Genomic DNA, 27,216 nt, shown 5'->3' with positions numbered 1-27,216 from the left:
TTTATCCAATATTCTGAGATATCCTTGGGGATGTGTGGGAGGTAGGTAGTAATTTATGGCTGGCAAGTGGGATGGGGAGATGGTATTGAAGAGTAGAGGTTCTCACCCCATGAAAAGGTACAACAAGGATGATTGCATAATAGCTAAATTTTACTGAGTCCAGCTGTGCTAAACATTGTGTGAAGTTTTTTTTTAATTCATGATCTCAGTTTGGTTCTTGCAACCACCTTCAAACTGGATACATTGTTATCAGAAAAATGAGGCTCGGACAGATAAAGGAATTGGCCCAACCTCTCAGGGCTAGTGCAATTGCTAAACCCACAGTGTCACTCACATTGCTGTTCACAGAGGGCATGAATTGGGAATCCATGCACCAGGTCTAGGCTGCATATGCTTTTTTTTTTTTTTTTTCCTGTTATCCACAGTATTTAAAGACAGTTTGGTTTTACTTCCAATATTTTATTTTATTTTTTAAAAATTTATTATTTTTTTTTTTTAGCTTTGCCCAGGGCACATGGAAGTTCTCAGGCTGGTGATTGAGTCTACACTACAATAGTGACCTGAGCTGCTACAGTGACAATGCCAGGTCCTTAACCTGCTGTGCCACAAGGGAACTCCTACTTCCAATATTTTTAAATGGAGAGGTTACCTGTAAATATCTGTATTTTCTGCATCTTTAATCAGAGCGCCTGGAAAAGGATGGCACTGATTGGCTGGTATAATCAACCCTGAGTATCCACAGGATTGGTTTCACAAACTCCTACGGGTACCAAAATCTGTGTATGCTCAAGTCCCTTATATACGATGGCGTAGTGCAATGAAAATAGCATTCATCCACCTGCCATCAGAATTTCAAACTGCAGTAGAGTCTGTGGATGTAAAACCCGCAGATACAGAGGATGGACCATACTCTCTGTTTCGCCACAGTCCTCACCACTCCTTTTTACCCTCCACTTTATACCTTTCTCATTGGTGTCACCAGCCTGACTTCTAAAGGTGTTAGAATTTATGTCCCCTGCTCTCTGCTTCCCAGTAAATTTGTTAAGAGCATGGCCTCCAGAGAGAGAGACTGTTCACCTCCTCCTTCTGCTATGTGACCTTGGCAAACAACTTTTCCATGCCTGGAGATAATAATAATACCCACCTCACAGGGGTGATGTGAAGCTCAAACTAGTTACTGCATGTAAGGCACTTAAAATAGTGCATGGTAAGTGCTGAATAAGTGTTGGTAATTGTTGTTCTTATTACTTTTCATTCCTTTATAAAATAATATCCTTTGGCATTAATCCTGGTGGGCTCTTTATCTAAAATATCTATCAAGTGATCATAGAGACATTGTAACATAGTCAGAAAGACTTCAGTTTCTTCCTATTTAAAATGAGGATAATCAGGAGTTCTCATTGTGGCTCAGCAGTAATGAACCCTGCTAGTATTCATGAGGATGTGGGTTCGACCCCTGGCCTCGCTCAGGGAGTTAAGGATCCGGTGTTGCCCTGAGCTATGGTGTAGGTCACAGATGTGGCTCAGAACTGGCATTGCTGTGGCTGTGGCATAGGCTGGGCGCTGCAGCTCCGTTTCAATCCCTAGTCTGGGAACTTCCATATGCCCCAGGTGCAGCCCTAAAAAGACAAAATAAAAAGAGGATAATTGGAGTTCCCTGGTGACCTAGCAGCTAAGGATTTGGTGTTGTCACTGCTGTGGCATGGGTTTGATCCCTGGCCCAGGAATTTTTGCATGCCACAGGCATGGCCAAAAAAAAAAAAAAAAAAAAAAGCATATATATATATAATAAAATGAGGATAATCATAGGCACCTCCTAGGTTTTATGAGGCTTTCACGAGATAATAATTGGTAAAGCGTCCAGTGTGGTGCCTGACATGCTAAGTCTCACCTGGTTAGTCCCATCCCAGCCTAGGTCAGGCATTCTCAACCTCTGCACTGGTGACATTTTGGACTGGATGATTCCCTGTTGCAGGGGGCTGTCTAGTATGTTGTCGGATGTTTAGCAACATCCCTGGCCTCTACCCACTAGATGCCAGGAGCACCCTGTTCCCCAAATGTGACAACTAAAAATAGTTCCAGACATTGCCATGTGTCCCCTGGGAGACACATTTGTCCCTCCTTACGAACCACTGTGTTAGGTCCTATTGTAGCCTCAGGAGCAAGCACCTGTGAGTGTGCAGAAAGCCCAGGGCACAGGATCTTAGGGGATTTCAGCAGCTTGGCTGTTGTGCCAGGCAGTGGGTTCAAAGTGGGCTGATGAGTCAGCCTTCTGTGGCAGTAACCCTTCAGAAGTTTTGCTTATGTCTGATTAAATTTGCTTCTGCAAACCATTTATTTTCTGAGGAGTCATCAGGATCTGGGTTTGAATCCTGATTCTCTTCCTTGTGAGCTGTGTGATTTTGGTAGAATTACCTAAACTCTTTGAGCCTTTCCCCTCATTTTAAAAAAGGAGGTAGGGGTTACCATTGTGGTTCAATGGGTTACAAACCCAACTAGTATCCATGAGGATGTGAGTTCGATCCCTGGCCTCACTCAGTGGGTTAAGGAACTGTATTACTGTGAGCTGTGGTGTAGATCGCAGATGCAGTTCTGATCCCATGTTGCTGTGCCTGTGGCATAGGCCGGCAGCTGCAGCTCTGATTCGACCCCTAGCCTGGAAACCTCCATATGCCTCAGGTGTGGCTCTAAAACAAACAAACAAACAAACAAACAAACAAAAGCAGAGGCAATAGTACCCACAGCAGAGGCTATTTGAGCCTTATGTGAGATGATAGGTTTGTCTACATTTAGCTTCGCTCCGTGAATACCTGGCCAAAGTTATTCTCCAATATTTGGCAAGTATTTTTGGCTTTCAAGTTGCTAGAAAGACACAGGTGTATATTTTCTATCTGGAGTTCACTGTGTTTTCGTTCCATCCTCTCCTAAACAGATTCCTGTGTGATCAATGACCATCCTAAAATACAGATCAAGAACTCGACCTTCTGCATGACTGCCTATCCCAACTTGACAATGGTTAACTTCACCAGCCAGGCCAACAAGACGTTTGTCAGTGGGAGCGAAGAGTATTTCAAGTAAGATTTTTAGAAAACTTTCTCAGAGACACCCAGTGAATTAGGGAAGAGCCAACTTGGCAACTAGAGGTGTGGATGGCCCGAGGGATGGCTTGCCTCCCTCTGCACCTTCCCCACCTACTCGAGTGATTGGGGAGGAAGAGTTCTTTCTACCCCTGGTTTGGCTTCTGAGAGATTGTTGGGCCCTGGGGGCTTGGAGAGGAGAGGTGGCTGAATGCTGGTGGCATTAGAATTGGTGCTGCTCTGATTCGTGACATTGTCGACAAAAACAGTGCACAGCCTGCATCCAATGTGATTAAGCAGACTCACCGTTAACTAGGTTTTTGTTTTTTTCTTTTGCACTCAGGAAGAGAGGCAAAAAGTAAGAAAACTAATCATGGTCAATGGTTTAGTTTAAACAAGAACAAATTCTTTCCTTTTATTTTTATTTTTTTTGGCTTTTCTAGGGCTGCACCCACGGCATATGGAGGTTCCCAGGCTAGGGGTCTAATCAGAGCTACAGCTGCTGTCCTACACCACAGCCACAGCAACATCAGATCCAAGCCATGTCTGCTACCTACACCACAGATCATGGCAACACCAGATCCTTAATCCACTGAGCAAGGCTGGGGATCAAACCCACAACCTGACATAGTCTTGTTCAGAGCCTGCCCAGGGCCTAGTCAGATTTGTTAACCACTGAGCCACGATGGGAACTCCCCTCTTTCCCTTTTTTTGGAACAGTTTTGTCTTAGTTTTATACTTTCTGCATCTGTTTTGCCAGACATTAAGGACTGAGGTGTAGGGATGTTAGGAATTTCTTAGCCACCACAGGAAGGTTTAATAATGTTCATATGATTATTTTGTAAGAGAGATAAATGGAGATAGAGTTCAACAGAGGGTAAATAAAGAACATTCTCTAGTTAAGCCTTAAAGTGGTTGTAAACTCATATGGGCTCAGAGGCTTGGCAGAGAGTTAACAGGTAAGACGATAGAGAGTGGTGGGGACTGCGGCAAATGGGAGGGGCTGTCTGCCATGTGTAAGGGAGGCTGCTAATGCTTAGCTCCAGTGGGTCCCTGTCTTGTGGGAATGAGGGCCAGTGTTGCCAGACCTTCCATTTTACAAGAGAAGTTGGAAATAGAATGTGAAATTTTTTGTGTCTCTCCCATTTTAAATGTTAGCAGATGAATTCAAATGAAACATTGGGGTCAAGTAAAATGCATATGTCAGTGGGCCCCTGGTATGTGGCCTTTACTTAGATAATGAGAGGTCACCACTGTCCCCACTAGTTCTCCCAAATGCCATTCATTCCGGTTCCATGTTTCCTCTCCTATGTGGACTCCGAGGGCACATGGGTGTTTCCTGCAGAAAGGATTGCATCACTGAATGCAGAAGGGGCAGTTAGGCTGAATGAAGAAATAATCCCCTCGGAAGAAAACGTGGGACCAGTGAGGGTGGGGCTTGATTCCCCCTGAGCACTGAGAAAGGAGTCTGACCCCGAGGGTGGCTGAAATCTGATCACGTAATCCATGTGGTCAGTGTATTGTGGACCAATTTGCTAATCTGCTTTTGATGGCTTTCCCAAAGCTCTGGAGCGTTTCCAAGAGTGAATGTTATCAGGAGCTTCTTGGGGCCTGCCTGAGATCCTTATTAAATTGTGGAGTAGTTGAGATGGTCAAGGGGCTGTGGAATTGGTGATCAGACTGTCTGCCCATTGCTGGGTGGGGACATGGGGTTGTCCTTTTAACGGCTTAGGAAAGAAATATGGTCTCTAAGGTTTGGGAGCCCTGGGCAGTTCCGCCCTTGGTAACTTCCACTCAACTCTTGAGCCCAGGAGTTGAAACTAAAAGAAGTTTGGTAGCCACCCCTGTTCTTGTGCCCTGCAAATAGCCCCTCACAATCACTTGCTAGCTAGATGGAGGGCAAATTGCCAGCCTGGAGTGCTCCTGGACCCTGTACCTTCCTCAGCAGGTCAGGAGAGTTGGCCATCATTTCTTTGGTCCCGGAGAGTCTGGATGTTGTCTGGCCCTTGGTTCAGGTCACAGAGAGACACCCCCCCCCCACACACAGCACTTCCATCCATGCTGTATGACTTGATTGCTGCAGAATTGAGGGGATTATCCAGTCTGTTGTGAGGCCTTACATGGGGTCTGCAGCTGCCTCCTATTCCTGGGGTAAGGCTGCTTGCTCACCCTCTGGCTAGGGACGTGGATGCAGGGGTCACCAGGTAGGCATGGACTTCAGCTCACATGCAGGTGCCAGCCACTGCTACATACAAACGCCAGCCCCCCTCTGTTTGCAGCTGGTTGTCTGCCTTTGAATTTTTCCTCCAGTAAGGCCCAGCCAAGCCTGCTTTTACATTTCAGCCAACTTCAGCCCCAGGATGTGCCCATCAAACTGCACAGCGGCATTTTTATTCCTTCACCATAATGACGCTGTACTGATTTTTTGTTTTTGTTTTTGTTTTTAGGGCCCCACCTGTAGAATATGGAAGTTCCCAGGCTAGGGGTTAAATTGGAGCTATAGCTGCCAGCCTACACCACAGCCACAGCAACTCAGGATTCATGCATTGTCTCTGTCCCACACCACAGCTCATGGCAATACCAGATCCCTAACCCGCTGAGTGAGGCCTGGGATTGAACCCACATCCTCATGGATACTTATCAGGCTCATAACCCACTGAGCCACAATGGAACTTTCCTGCTGTACTGATTTTTTTAAACTCAAAGTTATACAAAAACCATTGGGATACATTCTTATAAGACAGCAGAACAATACATAGAATGCACAAAAATTATCCTTGAGAGTTGAGAGTTTCTGTTAGTGATGTGTCCTTATATAAAGACATCAACCTCTGTAACACCGTATCAAGATGCTGTGAGATCTGTTGCACAGCTCCTGGGGCGACTGAAGATGATGGTGGAGCTGACATAGTCTTGTTTAGAGCCTGCCCAGGGCCATAATTAATTAAAAGCAGGGTTCACTCAGTTGGTCCCACCTCAGACAGCTGTGGACTGGAGCCCAGATCTCTCACAACCTGATCTGATCAGGCAGCTGATGGGGAGGTCGGGGATGCTGGGGTTTTGTTTGAGCCTCCAGCAGCTCATGGCTCTGCATGAAGATAGAGCCTGCAGACTGTCACCTCCCCCACCTCCTCCTTCTCCACCCTCCTCCGCTCCCCTCTCCTTTCACCTTCTAGGTACTTTGTGTTGAAGATTTCTGCAGGGATTGAATATCCTGGCGAGATTAGGTGGCCACTAGCCTTCTGCCTCTTCCTGGCCTGGGTGATAGTGTACGCGTCCTTGGCAAAAGGAATCAAGACCTCTGGAAAAGTAAGAACTTGTATTCACTGAAGAGAAAGCTCTGGGACACCCAGGGAGGGCTGGGCTGCTGCGGAGCAGCTGAAGGGCTTGGGAAGAGGGTCAGGAGAGGAATGACATTCTGATTTGGCTCTGAGTTGCTGCGGGGCCATGGACCAGTGACTTCATTCCTGTCTGTGAAATGGGATAATAACGCTTTTCTTCCCGGGGCATTTTAAAGATTAAACGAGACGGATGTACTCAGGGCTCTTAGTGGAATGATGCAGGCTCTGTGATGTTTCCTTCCTTTCCTATTGGGGGCCCTTCTTTCAGCAGACGGGATCCCCGCTATGACTCAGTCCCTCTCCGGAAACTCTGGAATTAATGCTGCGGGCTTTTGGCTTTTTGGTCTGGCTGCTAGTCACTGCTTCTCCCAGGAAGCTGGACAAAGATCAAAACTGTGAAGTGGAGTCCTTCCCCTCACTCCTGACTGTCATGTTCTCCACCATTCATGCCCTTTTTCTAACCCCAAACCCAACATTCTCCCATCCCATGTCCTCCTTGTACTAATCCTGCCAGCGGGATTTTGGTGGAGTTGAACGCGTGGCCACTCTTGCTAGGCTGGCCCTCAGAGATGGTGGCACTCCCACCCCAATCTCAGTCTCAAGCCACAGAAGGCAAGGAGTGCAGGGGCTCCCGGGACACATGGGACACTGTGGTAAGGGTCACACTGTTTCCCTTCATCTTCCTGCCGCTTCAGAAAAATCCCCATTAATCCACCAGTCATTTTAATGACAACCGATAGTATCGAATCATCCTGAAACTCATTTGCAGGTGTCAGAATGAAAACCAAAATGTCCTTAAGGCTCGAAGAATGAGTATGTGATGGTAGACTCCAAGACCACAGGTTGTGGGCTTTGATTTGGTGAAGTGGTCCAGGCCAGGGCTTATTGTGGTCACAGTGACAACTGATTTGGAAAGATCAGGTCTCAGGGGGTGTGAGGGTCTTTGCCACCTCTTACCTCCAAGGCTTCACACCCCTCATCAGGTACCCCCCACTGGGTACCTGTCAGCCATGAGAAGTGGTCTGTGTTCTCCTCAGGCCTGCGGACATACTCACAAGGACCTTCCCCCTCTGCTTTTTAGGGCCTCACCTACGGCATATGGAAGTTCCCAGGCTAGAGGGCAAATTGGAGCTGCAGCTGCTGGCCTAAGCTGCAGCCATAGCAATGCAGGATCCGAGCTGCATCTGTGACCTACACCACAGCTCACGGCAATGACAGATCCTTAACCCACTGAGTGAGGCCAGGGATCAAACCTGTGTCCTCATGGATACTAGTCAGGTTCATTACCGCTGAGCCACAATGGGAACTCCCTGCAAGGGCCTTTTGCTAAACACTCTTTTTGGTGTCCTCCATGTAATCTGGTCCTACAGGGGCTTGAATGCTGGATTCTGGCAGGTAGGTCAGGGTCACCTGAGGCAGGTGGTGCCCTTGAATCAGGTCAGGTGGGGATGGGGGTGAGGAGACCTGGGTTCCAGTCCCCTAGCCTTTCTGTGGTGTTTTCTGCAAAGGAACATCTCTACTTGGGTCGTGAAATCTGGTTGCGCTTTAGATTTGCCCGTAGCTTTTGTTTGTATTTTGCGAATCAGTGGAAGGCAGATTTTCTTTATCTTAACTATTCCAGGAGCTTTCCTTTTTCTTTTTTTCTTTTTGTCTTTTCTAGGGCCACTCCGACGGCATATGGAGATTTCCAGGCTAGGGGTCTAATCGGAGCTGTAGCCACCGGCCAGCACCAGCGCCATAGCAACACAGGACCGAGCCTTGTCTGCAACCTACACCACAGCTCACAGCAACGCCAGATCCTTAACCTGCGGAGCAAGGACAGGGAATGAACCCGCAACCTCATGGTTCCTAGTCGAATTCGTTAACCACTGCACCATGACAGGAACTCCTCTTTTTCTGATGTCGAAAGTGAAGGCAATGGACCAGGTGATGTCCAAGACTGGTAACATGCTGTCTGAACACTGGCTGGGTGAGCTGGGGGCACTTTTCCTCTCCGACCTCAGTTTCCCCTTCTGTGAAATGAGAGCAGGACCCTGCTGGCTCTGAATGAGTGTCAGGAGCCTGGATCAATTGTTTTTCTGGGGCAGAAAGATGGGGAAGTGGTAATGTGACCCTTGCAGTAATGCCCCGTGTGGTTTCCTGGACTCCTCGCCTTCAGTGACTTGGAACTGAGCTTGGCGAGGGAGGAAAGGGCCGGTCAGGTGATTTCTCAGCCAGAGTGACCACGTGTTTGCTCAGCCAGAATCCAACTGGCAGGATCGTGGCATTCAGCTGAAGATGGAGACGGGGCGACTTCAGCCGTAATCCAAGTGTCTGGACAGGCCTAGCAGGATTGGCTAGAAGGTGAGACTGGCAGGAAGAGAGGTGAGAGGTGAGGAGGGTGAGAACAGTGTGGCCTTGTTGGTGACATGAGGAAGGGTGGCCTGGTGGTGGCTTTAGAGTCAGATGGATCTGAGTTCAAATCCCATCTGTTAATCGCTTTCTGGTTGGGTAACTCTGGATGAGCTATTTAACCATTGGAACCTTGGTTTCCTCTTCTGTAAATGGGGATAATGGAACATATCCTATAGGGCTTTTCTAAGACTGAGAGGATGCGTGTGCAATAACGGGCCTCCAGTCCACTCCTAATTAATATTCGCCCTTTTCTTTCTCTGTGATGATCATTGACTGATTGAGTGGGTTTTGTGCCAATCTGATGTCCTGAAAGCTGCGGCTCTGGTGGGGATGTGGGAAGAGAAAGGGAACTTTGTTGCACACTTTAGGTGCCAGGCACTATTAACTGCTTCACCTGCATTAGTGCCTTCACTCTGCCTAACAACCTGCAAGGTAAGGATGTTTCTTCCCATTTTTTAGATAGAGAAGCTGAGGCACATTGTGGTGGGATAAATTGCCTGAGGTCACACAGCCTTTAAGTGGTAGTGCTGGGATTTGAGTCCATGGTCTGTCTCCCTTGAAAACTTAGACTCTTTCCATTATATGACATCCTCTCCCAAGGAGGGGCTGTTAGGAAGAGACAGACATGCAGAATTCTGGAGTCATCATTTGCGTATTGGGGTGGGGTGGGGGGGGTAAAAGTCCCGGCCCTGTGAGTCAGGCCCCTTGCACTCCCATCCCATCCTGTCATCAGCAGCTATCATTAGCAGCCGGGCAAGTCCCAGGATGCATCTGAGCCTCATTTTCCACATCTGCAAATTCAAGGGTTCACATGAATATCCTCTAAGATCCCTCTTAGCTTTATCAGCCTGTGATTTTGGGGGGATGGCATTAGAATCAGTTTTTGGCATTGACTGAGAATTTAATCCTTGATGCTGGATTTTGTGGGCTCTCGAAAATGGAGGTTTGGACATAGCCTCCAGAAAGTACACTTTGCTTTTCCGTTGGCTAACTTATCTCTCTGCTTCATTGGGAAAGGTTTCCAACCAGGAGTCAATGATGAATTGTTTGCTAAAAATGAAGGCCAACACCAGAAATAATGCATCCCCGTTTATTATCCTGCCCTGGGCTGTGCAGACATTAATCATGGAGCTTTGTCTGGAAACGCGGCTGTGGCTCCTCATCACGACAGTCTCCTTTGTGATTGAAGTTCTACCAGGACTGTCATTTCTAGGCAACAGAGATGCCCTTCTTCTCTTGTGGCCAGATAAGCTCAGTTCCTCTTGTTCAGTGGCCAGATGCTTCCCAAGAGACCTCAGTCTTTCTTTGAGCAGCCAGAATTCCAGAGGTGGGAGTAACCAGCAGGCAGGCCTGAAGGTCAGATGCAGCCCCTCTGACCTCAGGGGCTGCTCTGCCTCAGCATTGCAGCCACAGCACAAAGCTAGCCTAATTAGCCAGCATAGGCTGGGGAGGGCCTGGCCTTACCACCTGTTCGGGGCTCCCGTTGTAAGGACCATGCTGCCAGGTGACAGGCCAGCAGGCTCAGATCAACTTATCATCGTCATTCCTGCCAAGTGTAATTCATTTCTGTTCATGTTTAATTCCTCTGACAGTCCCATCCTGAAACAGGTGCATTCTGAAGCCCCTGTGACACAAGAGGACTAGCTGTGATAAAACCTCCACGTGACTCACATTGGAGGCATCCCCAGGATGTAGACACTGTGTGCCCTTTCAGCTGGCTGCAACCACCATCCTGAAGTGAATGCGTCATTCCACACACCAGGGCCAGACCTGGGTGAGGCAAGCAAGCACCCTGGTGTGAAATTTAAGGTGGCACTCACTCTCAGGTTCCCACACAAGCAGGGTTGGCCCCTGAGAATGCGTGCCTCCTTAAATTGTGCACCCTGGGTCCTGACTTGCCTCACCCTAGTCTCAGCCCTGCCTCTCACACTTCAGATCGCAAGGACATCACAGGGAAGGAACTAGGCTTTGGAGTTAGAGAGCTTCAAGTTTGGTTCTTCGCTCCAGCTGGGAGGCCTTGAGTGAGATATTTAACCCTTTGTGAGAGGCTTCACTTGAGCCTCAGTTTCCTCGTCTGCAAAATGGGAGGGAGCTCCAGAAGTGTCCCAACCTGTCTCCAGTCAAATGGGAGGAGCATCTCAGCCAGTTAGTCTGCCAGTCCTGGGGTCTTCTTCCCGCCAGACCCTGCTATCTTTGTCATCTCCTCTCCCTCATCTCCTTCCCGCCTCACCTCCCACCAGCCCAGGTGGTCAAGAAGAAGGTAGGTCGTAGTCTTCACCCTGCCCGCACCATCTTGGTGGGATGGTCAGACGGATCAGGGCCCTACCTGGCCCTTCTTGTAGCACTCCTCTCCCCAGCCCCATCCAGTGGCTGGGAGGAGAGACCGGGTCATCCCGTGGCAGGTGGTTTTCTGCAGAGAGTAAGATGCCTTTGGGTGTCATGACGTCTGTGTGTGGAGGGCTTTCACTAAAGGGGAAGGAGAAGCAGGCCACCCCCTCCCTCACAGCCCCTAGTAATTCCTGGGGAGGAGAGATGGCTGTCCTGGGGAGCAGGGAGGAGGCCACTGCTTAGTGGCAGGAGGCAGTGCAGAGAAAAGGAGACCTGCCCATCCATGGTCTATAAACAGGAAGTTTGGCCTTGACCAGTAACTGGATTTAGAGGAAGATGTAACTCCTTGTCCTCATCCTCATCTTTCTTTCCCCCTTCTTTTAAAATGCTTTTTAGAGCTGCACCCCCAGCACACGGAGGTTCCCAGGCTAGGGGTCGAACTGGAGCTACAGCTGCCTGCCTACACCACAGCCATAGCAAGGGGGGATCCGAGCCACACCTGAGACCTATACCACAGCTCAGGGCAACGCCTTATCCTTAACCCACTGAGTGAGGCCAGGGATCAAACCCATGTCCTCATGGATCCTGCTGGGTTCGTTACCACTGAGCCACAAGAGGAACTCCCTCCTCATCTGTCCTTGACCAGCCTGTCCCAGTTCAACACCTCCATCAGCTGCTGAGGCCAGAAAATTAGGCCCCCACTCCTCATTCTACAGTAAATGGGTCAGGGAGTTCTGTTGGCTCTTCCTCTGCCGGTGATGTGGTTTCTGACCCTGGATGGAGCCATCGCTGTCCCTTGCCTGGATTGCAGCCATGACCTCCTAACTGCTGCCCCTGCAGTATAAAGGCAATGTGGCAACGGGGTGGCAGTTAAAATGTCAGAGCATGTCACTCCTCTGCCCAAAGCCCTGCAGTAGATCCCCATCCCCCACTCCTCCCCAGGCCCCACAAGGCTCTGCAGAATCTGTCCTTATCTCTGACTTCCCACCTCCGACTGCCTGTGCTCCTGCCCGGCCACGCTGGCCTGGCTGCCTTGCTGCTCATAGATTCCAGGCATCGTCCCTTCTTAGGGTCTTAACTCCAGTGGTTCTCTCAGTCTCGTATGTTCTCCCAGGTACCCAGCTGACTCAACGCTCGCTTCCTTTGGGTCCTGGCCAGCTTCTCAGTGAGGCTTTTAATACAACCATCTTCCGAGCATCCTCCCCAGCATGTGCCGCCCCACTTTGCCCTGCTCCACTTTCTCTTTTTTCCCAATGAACTCGTCACCTTCTAATAGGCTACACATATTACCATGACTGCGATTTGGTCTCTAGCTCCCTAGCTAGTAAGGTGGTCAAGGGCAGAGAGGGGTCTTTATCCCCTTTACCTCTAAACTTCAAATGCTTAAAACTGTGGCACGTATGAGGTGCTTGAAAAATATGTGTACCTATGTGTGCATGTGTTGTACTTTTCAATTTTTTTTAATTTAAATTTTTATTTTTTCCATTATCGTTGGTTTACAGTGTTCTGTCATTTTTCTACTGTACAGAAAAGTGACCCAGTCTCACACATACACACACATATATATACATACATTCTTTTTCTCACATTATCCTCCATCATGTCCCATCACAAGTGACTAGATATAGTTCCCTGTGCTATACAGCAGGATCTCATTGCTTGTCCACTCCAAATGCAATAGTTTGCATCTATTAACCCCAAATTCCCAGTCCATCCCAGTCCTTCCCCCTCCCCCTTGGCAACCACAAGAGTGTTCTCCAAGTCCATGTGTTCCTTTTCCGTGGAAAGGTTCATTTGTGCCGTGTATTAGATTCCAGATATAGGTGATGATATGTGTGTGTATTTATTTGAATAAATGAAATGACCCCAAGGGTTTTTATATTAACTCTAGTCTCCCGACCCCTCCTTCCCAAGTCCTTGAATCAGTTCTCATCCCTCAAATCTCAGTGCCTGCCAGTGGCTGCCAGGTTAGAGCCTGCTGTTGGGCCCAGGGGTCTGTTCAGCCAGTGGGCAGTGGAGTGTCTGTCTCCGTCCCTGGGGCAGATGTCCGGGGTGCTCCAGGATGGAAGGCTACAGGTTGGTGCAGAGGGGCTCTGAACCAACTGAGCTCACCCCGGTGTCTGTGCCCTTCCCACGGATGAGAGAGGGATTGGTGGTCCAGGATGGGAGCTTCACTTCCTCCTTCCAGGTGCCTTCACATGTGCTTTGGGGATGTAACTGGCTTGTGAGCTGCAGGTGCCAGGGTTATTCAAGGCTGGTAAGTCGTAGGCAAGACCAAAGTGGCACTCGTTTCCAAGGCCTGTCCCACGTTGTATGGATTGTCCCATTGTGCTCTTCCAGCAGCCCCATGAGGAATATGCTGTTGCTGTTGCCACTTTGCAGGTATGGACATTGAGACTCAGTGAGGTTGTGTCACTTCCCCACGTGGCCCAGCTTGTAAGTGATGGAGCTGGGATTTGAATTCAGGTCCATGGGGCTGCAGAGCCCTGGCTGTCTCAGTGTGCGTTTGTCTTGTCTGCTGAATCCTGGTCCCAGGCCCTTCCTCCACCCTGAGGTGTGGTTGACAGAGAAGGAAGGAAGATGACTCCCACTCATCCCCATTTAACTGCTGCCCCCAAGTTCTGCGGATGTTACTCCTCAAATGTTGCTCAGCTCTGGTCCTTCTCTCCTATTCAGAATCCAGGATCACCCTTGGGCTGGAACTCCAGGGCTCCGTGACATGCTTGGTCTCCCGTGTCCCCAGTACCCCATTGCTCTCAGCTTCAACTCTATTTTGTGCTCCTAGTGAGTGTAGGGCCTCCCCTCATGCCTGTCTTGCCCCTTTCTCCCCCCACCTTCCCACCTCGCCTCACCTCGCTTAAGTTGCACTTGTCTTCTAAGATCCAGCTCATGTGTCATCTCCTTGCATCTTTTCATAAATTCCCAGGTTGAGCCACAATGAACTGCACAGTGTCCCGTGTGGCACTGCTTCGCCCATTATTCAGACTTGTCTCTTAGTCTCCTAAGTTGGGTTCCTTCATCTTTATTCATTTAAGGCCTGGCACAGCACCCACTTCATAGTAGGCCCTTGATAAATGCTTGTTGAACTTAACTGCATTTAATGACCATCTATTACAAATGAGACACTGTGCTAGGGGCCCATTTAATCCTCACGACTATTTTTCTTTCAGTGAAAGGTGGTATTATCTCTAGTTCACAGATGCAAAAACTAAGATTCAGAGAGCTTAATAGCTTGTCCAAAGTCTCATAGCAACTCAGTGCCAGAGGTGTGATTTCATTTGAACCTAAATATATCTAATTCTAAGATCATAATTCTTTCATGTTACTAGGCTGCCTCACGTTGGGTGTGTGTATAAACAAGGATGGAAAGCTTAAGCTAAAAAATTAATTTCTAATGGTGGAATTTGGGGCCTTAGGCAAAGGATGGGCTAGGAGTACAGGAGGAAGGGGGCACGTAGCCCTTCCCCCTCAGTTGGTCCTCAGGGAGTTGTCCACTTCCCCACTTCAGGCTGACTCACCACACAGCCTTGGGGGTCCCCCTTGAGGCGTTCTTTCTGGTTCTCTCTGACTCACCTTTAGTCCCAGTACCTCCCCTGGGTCCCCAGTCCTGGCAGAGTTTGGGGAAAACTACTGCCATGTCCTCACCATCAGGTGCTCGTGTCCAGGTGGCAGATCGCAGTCTGCCGTGGGGTCTGCTCATTCCTGCCCCTCTGTATGTGGTTTTTTCAGGTGGTGTACTTCACGGCCACGTTCCCGTATGTTGTGCTCGTGATCCTCCTCATCCGAGGGGTCACTCTGCCCGGAGCTGGCGCTGGGATTTGGTACTTCATCACACCAAAGTGGGAGAAACTCACGGACGCCACGGTGGGCTCCTGATTTCCTTATGACACGCCTGTTGCAGGGACCGGCTCATAGGAAGGGGGTCCCACTCTGGAACACTGTTTAGCAGAAGGGATCAGACCTCCTCCCACAGGGCATCTCACTGTTTGCCTTTACGAGGTCCTGATAATCTTGGGATGCTACACATTCAGGAAATCGTTAATGAGAAGTGGGCAGCTGGGGGGTTTCAGATTCCTGGAATAGTTTGTCCTACATCTGGGGTTGTAGTAGAAGCTGAAAAGAAGAATGAAATTCCCTTAATAGCTTTGGACCACTTCACGCCACTTATCTGTTGCTAATTATAGTGTGTTGGAAATGGAGTTTTGCTGGTTGGAAAATAACAGCACTTAGGCAAAACACAAGCAATTATAATTTAAAGGGCTCGGACTGATTTGACTACTTCTGGCACTCCAACACAGAGCCTGCACGCATTTACAGCTTCTCTATGTATATTCTGTACAGGCATGTCTTGCTCTAAAATTCCCAACCCCAAAATCTCAAAAAGAGAGGGTGATTATTTAATAAGAAATGCATTTTCTTATATATCAACTATACTTCAATATATATAAAGAAATGAGTTTCCTCACCTTAAAGAAAAATCTGCTTTTCCAGAGTATGTTAAGAACACAAAGCTTGGATTGCATTTGACTGCACATAATGGCAAACCTCCAGATAATGGCAGCTTAACCAAGATGAAAGTTTATTTCACTTATAGGCACTAGAGCAGCCCAATGGTAGATAGTCAAGCACTGGGTGGGTGGCTCCATAATGTCCTAGGCTCCTGTCTTTCTGCCCCACCATCCTCAGTGAAGAGCTGCCAAGATAGTTGCTGGAGCTCCAGCCATCACATCAGCATTCCAGGTGACACAAAGCAGTGAGGGAAGGAATAGAGATAGGCACCCTCCCTCTCTTTAAAAGAGCAGAAAACCCCGAAGTTCCATATAACACTTGATTTTCCCATCACTGGCCAGAAATAAAATCATATGATGATCCCCTCTCAGCTGCATTGCCCCTTGATACTGCAAGGTGGTCGTTTGGCTGGATGTATGGCTGCCTTTAAACAAAAACACAGCTTTGTTACTAAGAAGCATGAGAGAATGGAGGTTGGATTAGGCACAGACTTGGCCAGCACATACTTGAACTTTCTCTTTGCATAGGTTAAGCACAATTTAAAAACCAGATTTAACTTATAAAAATGATAGGAGGTCCATCATCAAACCATATAACTCTCTAGCTCAAACTCTTGAGTTTTATGAGGACAATTAAAAGAAATTGCCAAGACAACCAAGAAGTGTTGTCAGCCAAGTTCAAGAAGGAGGTGGCACTATAAAATCCACTGTGCTGTGGCACAGGCCTTGCTTTACTTAGATGAGGGGCTACAGAGTTTCAGATTTTTAGTAAATTGTGGTCATCTGTGGAGTGTCCATTTTAAAAGTTTTTATTCTGTATCCGTGAATATTTTGGTTGTTGTCAATTGCCTGTTTTTGGAGAGTGTTTCCAGCTGAAGAAAGGGCTCTCCCCTTCTGCACAGTTTTCCATGGTAGGACTTGCAAGCAGGAAATTTGTGGGTTGCTTATTGAATTTCTCTCCTTGGATTAGAAGGGAGTTAGTCTCCCCTTTACTGCCTTTTTGGCTTCCAGTGCAAATGAAGTATGTTTCTCATTAAGTCATCTTGTCCTGATTGCCTTTCCCCCCAGGAGAGATAGTGTAGCATTGGGCGTAGGAGGTTTGCCTCCCCCCTGCCAGCCTTCTTCAGTGACCGTGAATCTTCCCCTCTCTTCCTCCCAGGTGTGGAAAGATGCTGCCACTCAGATTTTCTTCTCTCTATCTGCTGCATGGGGAGGCCTGATCACGCTCTCTTCTTACAACAAATTCCACAACAACTGCTACAGGTAGGTGCAGGCTCTTCAAGTCCCAGAGGTGGCTGGTGAGTAGGACTAGGGCCTGGGGACAGAACCCTGGGCTGAGTTATTGAGTGCTTGAGGCCATATCTTCACAGAATCAGAGAGTTGCCTCTGGCATAGGGGAAATCCCCTGCTAAGGCCATCTGCTGGCTTCTGGTGGCCTGGACCCCACCTGGCACCCTGATTTTGACACATGGGATAGAGTTGAGTTTCTTTGGAGGCACTGTGCCTCCAAAGAATCATGTATGAGATATTTCGTGAACCAAGAGCCAGCGATGGTAATGCAGCTGTGGCCTAGGATGGCTGGGATGGCCTCACAGAAGTGACGTCTATACCGGAGTTTTAACAGAAGTGGGAGAGGAGGGAATGTTTTCAGGTGGAAGAAACAGCTCGAGGTGAACATGAGTGGGGCTGGGTGTGATGGGGACGTGGGCGGGGTGGGGGGCAGGTGAATGGGATTGGTGCCAGTTTGCGCTCATGAGGCAAGAAGGAATGGGGCCTGAGAATGGTCTGGGGGCCAGGCTGGAGAGAGCCTTTGCATCAGTCTGCTGGGGCTGCCATAGCAGATAGCACAGGGCGAGTGACCCAAACAATGGAAATTAATTTTCTCACAGTTAGGCTAGAAGTCCATGATCAAGGGGTCAGCAGGGTTGGTTCCTCTGAGGCTCTCTGCTTGGCTTGTAGCTGTTGGTCCTCTCCAGGTGTCTCCGCCTGGTCTTTCTGCTGTGCATCCTAATCTTCCTTTCTTATAAGTTGTATTGGATTAGCGCCCACTGTCATGACTTATTCTTTTTTTTTTTTTTTTTTTTTTTTGTCTTTTTGGGGCCGCACCTGAGGCATATGGAAGTTCCCAGGCTAGGGGTCCAATTGGAGCTGCAGCTGCCGGCCTATGCCACAGCCACAGCAACATGGGATCAGTGCCGCATCTTCAACCTACACCATAGCTCACGGCAATGCTGGATCCTTAATCCACTGAGCGAGGCCAGGGATTGAACCCGTGTCCTCATGGATACTAGTTGGATCTGTTAACTGCTGAGCCACAATGGGAACTGCTTGTGACTTATTCTTAATTACCTGTTTAAAGACCCTATTTCCAAATACAGTCACATTCATTTTTTTTTGGCCATGCCTCTGGTATGTGGGAGTTCCCAAGCCAGGGATCAAACCTGTGCTGACAGCAGTGACCTGAGCCACGGCAGTGACAACACTGGATCCTTAACTACTAGGCCTCCAGGGAACTCTCAAATACAGTCACATTCTGGGGGACTGGGGATTGGGACTTCAACATATACATTTGGGGAACACACAGATCAGCCCAAAACAGCTGAAATGCCAGACCAAGGTGATTGAATTTCTTTGGTCACAGCTGCTTATTAACTTATAACCTGTGAGATTCAGCCTGAATACTGTCAAAGAGGGAAGCATTGCTCTGTGCTTTCTTGGGAAGGATGCTGTGTGGTGTGGCCAAAGGGAAGGAAGTCTGGATTCAGACCATTAACAAGCACCTTACCCTCAACTGGGCTTTAGCTTCTGCATCAGTAAATTAAGGGGCCAGGCAAGGCAGGTGCTCTGTGCCCAGCTCTGCACCGTGTAGTCCTCACAACAACCTGTGAGGAACATGGGGTCCTTGTCACCTTTTCAAATCGGAGTGGAAATAAAGTGGCTTGGTCAAGGTCATACCTCTGACATATTGGTGAGTCAGGACTAGAATTTAGCCCTGGGGCTCTGTCTTTCTGTGACCTCTGGTGCGGGTCTAGGGTGGTCAGGCCAGGCTGGGAACTGCAGCTGTATCGCCAGCAGAGGGCGCTGTTCTCTCATCACAGGTCTGTCTTCCTTACCCTTCTCTGCCTGTGCTCACCAACCTCAGGCTGTTCTCATGCTGGGTGGCGGGGGGGTGGGGAGGGGGGTGGAATTTGGTGGTCCCACCGCCTTCTCTCATTCATGGTTCCTGTCCTGGCTCCTCTAAAAGGCCCCATGTCCTCAGTTTCTGCTCCGGTGGACACCTACCTCAGCCACTGCCCGAAGGGGAGACCTGGTTCTACAGCAGGTGGAGCCAGCACTTTGTCTCAGCGGCCCCAAAGCAGGGCAGCTGGGGGAGGGAGATCTTTTGGAGTCTTTTGATGCTTAGCCCTCCACCCAAGGGGGCCTGTGGTCAGCAGTGGTTGTTCCTTTTATTGTGAATAAGAGGAGCAAGATCAGCCTCCCGTGAATACCTGTTTGTAAATGGGCATGTGCCTGGGCACACATGTGTGTGTCACTTCCTGCTCACAAAACTCACCTAATGGCAAACTTGTCTCTCCCTCCCAGGGACACTCTCATTGTAACCTGCACCAACAGTGCCACGAGCATCTTTGCTGGCTTCGTCATCTTCTCAGTCATCGGCTTCATGGCCAATGAACGCAAGGTCAACATAGAGAACGTGGCAGACCAAGGTACTGTGAGCTTGTCACCCTGCTCTTGCAGGGCGGGTTCCAGGCTCACCTCCTGAACTCCTTATTTATTTATCTATGTAGTCATTTATTTATTCATTTTGCAGTTACACCCACAGCATATGGATGTTTCCAGGCTAGGGTTCAAATTGGAACTGCTGGCCGACACCACGGCCATAGCAATGTGGGATCCGAACCATGTCTGCGACCTACACCACGGCTCATGGCAACGCTCGATTCCCGACCCCCTGAGTGAGACTAGGGATGGAACCGACCCCGGTAACAGACACTATGTCAGGTTCTTAACCCACTGAGCCACAATGGCAACTCCCCTGAACTCCTCATTTATGCCATGCTAGGAAGCTGACCTTCTGGAACAGGCTGGAGAGTGGGACAGCCTAGGTCCCTGTTTGTAGAGGGACCCAGAGCAGCTTGAGTCTGAAGCTCGTGAGGGGTTAGAGGGTTGGCTATCAAAGCCCCTTTCCTGCTTCCCGCTCCTCTCCTACCTTTTCCTGTCCTCTCTTGACTTGGCTCCAGCCTAAGTGAGGTCTCTAGCTGTTCAGCGTGGGTGATTGTCTGGCCGACCAGCGCTTCTGCAGCAGATGTGGGCACAGCCTGCCGCCGGGTGGCGTTCTCTGCCCTGGGATCCATAGGCACTGAGCAGCCTTTTCCTGATGAAGCACTTTCCTAATGGTTCTCAGGCCTTGTGCTTAGTGAGCAATGCAGACCTGCAGTTTTTTTTTCCCCAGTGGCTAGAAAGGTTGGACGGTGAGGTGGGAGGGATGGAAAATAAATATTTACCCTCTGGCCAATTGATCCCTCTATTCATGGCTAACATTTGTATGGTCCCTTTGGACCAGAGGGCTTTCTTTTTATCTCATTTAATCCCTTTTTCCAGCAGTATTTTGTAGAGTGTTTACCACTTTGATTTAACGTTTTATTTCCACCCAGCCTTATGCTTCAAAGGCTTTGGGTGTTGAGCAGATTTTGTGGGCTGAGGGATTCCACCGCGGCTGCTATCTGTCATTATGGCCCTTCTCTCATCAGGCATTTAGGGGATGTCTCTGTGTCAGGATGCTGCCAGGGGCTGTGGGGACAGGACTGTGCACCCTAGGCTGTCTATGGCTTTTTTCTGAAGTGGTCTTTCTTCAAGGAGCTCACTGCAGATCTCCAATAACGGCTCAGAGGCTGGCCCGAGAGAGAGCTAAGCCCTAGAAATGTCACCTCCTTGGTGGACTGCCTTGCTTCTTCCGGTTCCCTGAGGATAATGAATGACTGCTTCAGTGGTGCTGATGGTGCGCTGTGGGCCTCAAAGAGTTAAAGACCCAGCTTGTTCCAGGGAGGTGATTATCTCTCCCTGGAGAGGGTATTGAACCCACAGGGATTTGGGCTTTGCAGCAGATGAAAAAATTTTTAACTCATGGGGAGCATAAGGGTGGGGAGAGGGGGAGAGAGAAAGAGAGAGAGGAAAGTGAAGGCTTTGCCTTCAGGGTGCCTGTGCCTCCGAGCTGCCCCACTTCCTGGCGGATCCCAAGGTGTTCTGCTATTTTCGTGACATTACCGCACCCTTTGTGAACCAGTGGCCAAGTTACCAGAGACAGTGCTTCTTAAGGCGTGGGCCATATAAGGTACCTCTTCTGAGGACTTTCCTGCCCCAGGAGAGGGATTCGGGGGCGCAGGTTGCTAAAGCCCAAATTAAGTTTTGTTTGTACTTTACATCACAAGCATCAGACAAAGGGTCTGTGATGCCCTGGGAAACGTCCTCTTTCCAGATTTTTTTTTCATTTCCTCTGATTTTAACAGGGAGAAGGACACTTCTCATAGATTCTAACATGTTGTGTTCATGCACTTGGTCCTAGAACAAGGCAGGGGGTTAGGGGCGTCCACCCTCCCTGCAGCCAAAAGTCCACGTTATAATTTATAGTCAGCCCTTTGTAGAGAGATCCTCCTCGGAGTCTTCAGATTCAACCAACCGCAGATGGTGTAGTACTGTAATATACTCACTGTTGGAGAAAACCCACCTATGTGTGGACCCATGCAGATCAAACTCGTGTTGTCCGAGGGCCAGCTGTACTCAGTAGTTTCTCATTGTCATGGGCAAAGGGACAGTAGGTCTCAACAGGGGAGGGACCCTGGCCCATGAGGTCTTCTCCCAGATCCTTTGCTTGCTTGCTTTCTTTTTCTTTCTTTCTTTCTTTCTTTCTTTCTTTCTTTCTTTCTTTCTTTCTTTCTTTCTTTCTTTCTTTCTTTCTTTCTTCCTTCCTTCCTTCCTTCCTTCCTTCCTTCCTTCCTTCCTTCCTTCCTTCCTTCCTTCCTTCCTTCCTTCCTTCCTTTCTTTCTTTCTTTCTTTCTTTCTTTCTTTCTTTCTTTCTTTCTTTCTTTCTTTCTTTCTTTCTTTCTTTCTTTCTTTCTTTCGTTTTTAGGGATGCATCCACAGCATAAGGACGTTCCCAGGCTAAGGGTCGAATCGGAGCTATAGCTGCTGGCCTACAGCTGGATCTGAGCCATGTCTGCCACCTACACCATAGCTCACAGCAACACCAGATCCTTAACCCACTGAGCAGGGCCAGGAATCAAACCTGCATCCTCATGGATACTAGTTGAGTTCATAACTTGCTGAACCACAATGGGAACTCCCTTTATGTTTTCTTATATGTGATTTGCAGGCTCGTGTGATATCCCCCTGTGTAGTGGAGGCTCTGCAGTACACAGGACAGAGGTTTGGGGTTAGGCCTGTATGAGAGGCCAGCCCCACACCCTCCTAGCTCGGAGACACTGGCACATAGACATGCAGTTCATTTTTGTTGACCCAATATTAGTGACTGCGCTTTGGTCTCTAGTCAAAAGTACATTCTCTTTATGACTTTACCACTAGTCTATTTTGTTAACAGCTCCCTTGTGAGGAAGGCATTTCTGTCAAAGTCATTACCCCAAGTCTTGGACATCTCAGGGCTTTTGGGGGCTGAGGGTGGGATCGGTGATGAGACCAAGCTGTACTCTGCTTCTCCGATGGGCACAGGGAAGGGGGCGTGGTCTTCTCATAAGAGCAGCCTCCTGGGATGTCAGCCTTTTAGAGCCATTTGTGAGTCATCTTCATGGCTACCTGGGGAGCAGTGACTCACTAACCCAGCCCAGAGCCCTACCGAGATGCTCATCCACCAGCAGCAAGACTGGCTTGGACACACCACAGGGACACAGAGGTGCAGATTGCATTTAGAGTGCCCGGGTTGAGGTGGTAACTCTCAGGTAACCAGGCCACTAGGAAGTGCTACCCTGGCTTCCTTGGCCCCTTATGATTCAGAGACCCCGATGGTCAAGATGAACATTCTCAGAGTTCCCTGGCGGCTCAGTGGGTTAAGGATCTAGCATTGTTGCTACTATAGCATGGGTTTGATCCCTGACCTGGGAACTTCTGCATGCTGTGGGTGTGACCAAAAAAAAAGGTGAATACTCTCAACACAGACTCACCATCCGTCCAACCGTCACTGAGATGCCAGTCCTTCCAAAGGCACAGGGGTTGGGTGCTGTGTCCTCTGAGACATATCCGTAAGTAATAAGTTTCCCAGCACAGTGGCCACTCCTCCAGTGCAGTGGGATGTGGTGCATCCATTGACCAGAGCCCCTTCCCGTGTCTTTAGTGGCTCTCTAGGACCAAGGAGGCAGTCACTGCAGGTCTCTGGGGGTCCTGTCCAAGCTGCTGGTGTGCAGAGCCATTTGGTCCTGTCTCATGGGAAGAGTAATAATGGTCTGTGCTGACTGAATTCTCACCACATTCAGGCATCGTTCTGAACCCTTGCTGTGTATCAGCACATTTAATGCTCACGGAAACTCCGTAAAGGTAGATACTACTATGATCTCCATTATACAGATAAGGAAACCGAGGTTTGTCCAGAGTCTTATCTAAGTCTTATCTAAGGTCCCACAGGCAGTGAGAGGCAGAGCTGGTTTTCTGGTCCATGGTGGGAGAGGAGGCTGCATCCCAGCCACTGGGCTATCCTGCCTCCCGGTGAGAGAGGAAAGAAGCAGGGCTTAGCCCCAGTCAGTCACATGGGCCTCATCTGGGGAAAACTGCGCCATGGCTCAGACAGTCCATCTTTCGGAAAAAGAAATCTGAACTCTGCAAAATGTATTTAAAAAATCCACTCCCCAGCCATCTTGGATAAATGGAGTTTGCTGAAAATGATACCTTTACCTGCATATTTTAGGGAGGCATCTGAAATGGAAACAGGTTGAGTATTTTGAAATCATTCCTCACCCTGAAGAAGCAGCAAAGCCCAAATGACTGAATCCTGTTAAAGCAGTCAGCCCAGGTCCTCTGGCCCTGGCCATTTCAAGATCTTCTTGTCCACTTAACAGCCTGAACTGAATTGGTTTCCTTAGTGTTCAGGGCACTTCCTCAGAGCACTGCATTCAAGACATATCTTGAACTGTGGTTTAATACAGACTTTTCTTTTATGGTTCACACAGGGAGGCTTCAGAGGCTGGCTCTACTGTCTGCTTATAAATGCATCGAGCAGGGGTATCTTAGGCATTCCAGGCTTTATATTTTAAATACCCAAGGCCCTCAGCAACATTAGGAACTAACAACCTGATAAATTCCAGTTTAAAAAAGTGTCATTATGCTTGAGTTATAAAAACTCCAGGTGCTGCAGTTTCTGTCTTCTGGACGTGCACTGGCTGTGGATTACCCTGGCATTCCCTGGTCTCTGCCCATTATTATCTGGGTTTCTACTTGCAAGAAAATTCACAAGTGCCAGGTCTTTAAGCCATCTTGGGTTAGAGTAATCTCCCCAGTGAGCCCGAGAGGCAGATAGGAATGACTGGCAGGACTTTTATGGTAGCAGAGAAAACTGCCAGTCAGGCATCTTCCACCAAGACCACTTGCAGTATTTTTGGGAAAATCTGAATCAGAGTTGCTAATTTCTAAGTTCATTGTCCATGCCTAAGAAAAGCTAATATTCTGTGAGTGCTGATGCTGTATGTGGCACTGATGTCAGTGCTTTACCTGAGTTTCCTCAGTTGTCCCCCTGTGAGGAACTATTGTTATTATCCCCATCTTACAGATGGGCCATACTGAGGTTTATAGACATTAAATAATTTGTCTAGGGTTGCACAGCTGGCAAATGGTGGAGTCTGAATTTGGACCCAGATCTGTCTAACTGTGAGAGCCCAAACTCTCTTAACTCTTACATTATGCTTCTCTCTCCCCAACCCCAAATTACCTGTGGACAGATGTAGCCCCATCTTTATCAAGCCTTTATAGGGCAAGATCCTAAAAGTGTTAGATTGATTCATGTTTTATGTAAATGGCTTCTCCTGGAGGAGTGACTGGGAAGAAGTATAGCAAAAGGGGGAAATGATGTCATTCCGGGCATGTTTAACCCTTGTAGCAGGGTTTCTCAACCTCAGCACTCTCAACATTTGGGTCAAATAATTCTTTGTCTTGGGGACTGTCCCATGAATTGAGCTATGTTTAGCAGCTTCCCTGGTCTCTACACACTAGATGGCAGCATTTGTTCCCCACGACATCCCACTCATGAGAATCAAAAATGTCTCCAGACATGGCCCTATGTGCCTAGGTAGGCAAAATCACCCACCATTCTAAGGGGTAATTACATCCCACCCCACCCAGCTCATCAATACAATGATGGAGGGTTTTGTGTTATTTGCATGGGATATAGCCCAGGCCCTGGCATTGATTGGCCCTGCATCTCTGCTCTGGCATTATTTTTTGAGCCTCCTATGAGTTATTTGAGGTGTGGATCTAGTTCCCCTGGTCCTTCCCTTCAAGGAGTTTGAGGTCTAAGTGGGGCAATGGATGGAGAGGAGTGAAAACATAGCAAAAAGCAGGAGCAGTATGTAATAACTAACAACTCAGGACTTCCATGGAGAGAGGGCTCTGGGGGCTTCCAGGAAGAGGGGATTGGGAGCTGGGCCTGCAGCAACCATTTATCTTGTTCCTTCTAGGGCCAGGCATTGCATTCGTGGTGTACCCGGAAGCCTTGACCAGGCTGCCCCTTTCTCCGTTCTGGGCCATCATCTTTTTCCTGATGCTCCTCACTCTTGGACTTGACACCATGGTGAGCCCCTTCCCCTTTCCATCAGTGCCTCCGACTCCTTCTGATGACCTTTCTCCTAGGTCCTGCCACTAGCCCGAGGCAGGGTGTAGGCTTAGCAGTACTTGAATGTTTTCCCAAGCTCTGCAGGGCTGGTGAGATACCTGTCCAGTGTAACCTCCCATTTGTGGGTGACTTAGATGATGGTGCAGAGGAGCTCTTCTCTCTCCATTCTCCATGCACCTTTCAGCCTGGGTACTTCCTGCTTTGGTGTCATTTTGCCAGAGCAAGTTCTGAGGGGCTGGATAAGGGAGAATACTATGAAGTCAATTTTAGGGAGATTGCTGTGGGGTTGAGACTACACTACAAATCATGCTGACAGGTGCTCAGATTTTAGGAGTTGTGTGCAAAGAGGGTTTTTTCAAGTAGAAGATCAAATGCGATGTAAACGGAGAGGCATTTGCATCTCATGAATCCAAAGTGAAGCTTAAGGTGTCCTGATGGATGGGTAGGAGTGCAGTCTCTGGGGGCTGGAAACGCAGCTCTAAGGTTCACACCCTGCTTGGCTTCCCTGCCTGGCCTTGTGGGTTGGACCCCTGCAAGGTCTTTTAGATCCATCGAGGGAATGCAACTCTAGAAATCAAACCTCATCCAACACCACTTTCCTGGTGGGAAACACAAAGAGCTTTTTGGAGCCTTTGGGGCTGGGCATGTATCTCAGATGTCCCTTTTCTGGCACCATTCCAGTTCGCCACCATCGAGACCATCGTGACCTCCATCTCAGACGAGTTCCCCAAGTACCTGCGCACACACAAGCCGGTCTTCACTCTGGGATGCTGCATTTGTTTCTTCATCATGGGCTTTCCAATGATCACTCAGGTCAGCTGCCTGCTGGGCATGGGTCGGGGCAGAAGGGGGCCCCAGAGGGCTCTCCATCCTTTTACCCTCAGCTCCCAGACCTCAGAACCCTGGCCAAATCCCTGCCATTCTCAGACAGATGGCACCAGTTCATTAGGGATTCTGACCACAGAGGGAAATATGTCACCTTGGCTGATGCTTCAGACATCTTCATAATTGAGATATAGCCTTCTTCGGCCAACAAGGCAGGTGTGTCCTACTTTAAGAAAATGGAATACATGAAATGCAAATTTACTGGCCAGAGAAATTCCCACTTGATTACCTATAATATACACAATCTATGGTCACTTGGGTTCTTTCTCGTCCCGAGTGTCTGGTAAGTTGTGTGTTACCTCATTTGATATGTATAATTTATATGATATATATATAGGTATAAATATTTTTTGCTAACTCCGTGGCCTTGAGCGAGTTACCACTTTGGGCTTTAGTTTCTTCGTCTGTAAAGTGATGGATTGAGAGGAGATGGTCTTCAAGCCTCATCTACTGTAGAGAGACTAAAAGAGTGAGGTGAAGATGCAGGGGCATGCATGAGGAATGCCCAGCGACACCTAAAGATCATATGAAGGTCAATCATATGCAGGTATGTGGGTAGCAGTGGTCATCTCTTGCTAAAGCAAAAATGAAGCCATCTGGCCACTTTCACACATACATCTCCAAATGTTGACCTTTGCCTTCTGAGCGTAAGATGTCAGATCACTTTTCTGTGCTTGTTCTGTTGATGAGCTCGGAGTCTCTCAAGGAACCGCTTTGCTAACACGGCTCGGTGTCTATTTTACATACCTGACCAGTGTTAGGTTACTGCTCTCGAGGGGAAGGGCAATCCTTGACTCCTGTTTGCACCTGACCCTCCTTAGGATGGAAGGATTGGCTGTGAGAAGCGGGAGACAGCC

General features: G+C 48.6%; 1 protein-coding gene across 3 annotated transcripts in view; it reads left to right on the top strand.

The window, feature by feature from the left end:
• SLC6A5 (solute carrier family 6 member 5) overlaps positions 1-27,216 on the top strand; it is a 95,205-nt gene that overhangs the window by 50,817 nt on the left and 17,172 nt on the right. For all 3 annotated transcript variants that reach the window (XM_085011747.1, XM_021083251.2, XM_085011746.1), the window contains 7 exons: positions 2,933-3,074; positions 6,254-6,386; positions 14,870-15,004; positions 16,808-16,911; positions 19,231-19,355; positions 25,320-25,432; positions 26,156-26,287. In XM_085011747.1, coding sequence (XP_084867873.1) covers positions 2,933-3,074; positions 6,254-6,386; positions 14,870-15,004; positions 16,808-16,911; positions 19,231-19,355; positions 25,320-25,432; positions 26,156-26,287 — 884 coding nt within the window. The remainder of the gene's footprint in view (positions 1-2,932; positions 3,075-6,253; positions 6,387-14,869; positions 15,005-16,807; positions 16,912-19,230; positions 19,356-25,319; positions 25,433-26,155; positions 26,288-27,216) is intronic.

This window comes from Sus scrofa, chromosome 2 (genome assembly GCF_054392235.1).
Source record: "Sus scrofa isolate SSC_HxYL_T2T_F1_AM1 chromosome 2, Sscrofa_HxYL_maternal_Yorkshire_Landrace_v2.0, whole genome shotgun sequence".
NCBI lineage: Eukaryota > Metazoa > Chordata > Mammalia > Artiodactyla > Suidae > Sus > Sus scrofa.
Note: the sequence above shows the minus strand (reverse complement) of the source record. Positions and strands in the feature narration are given on the sequence as shown.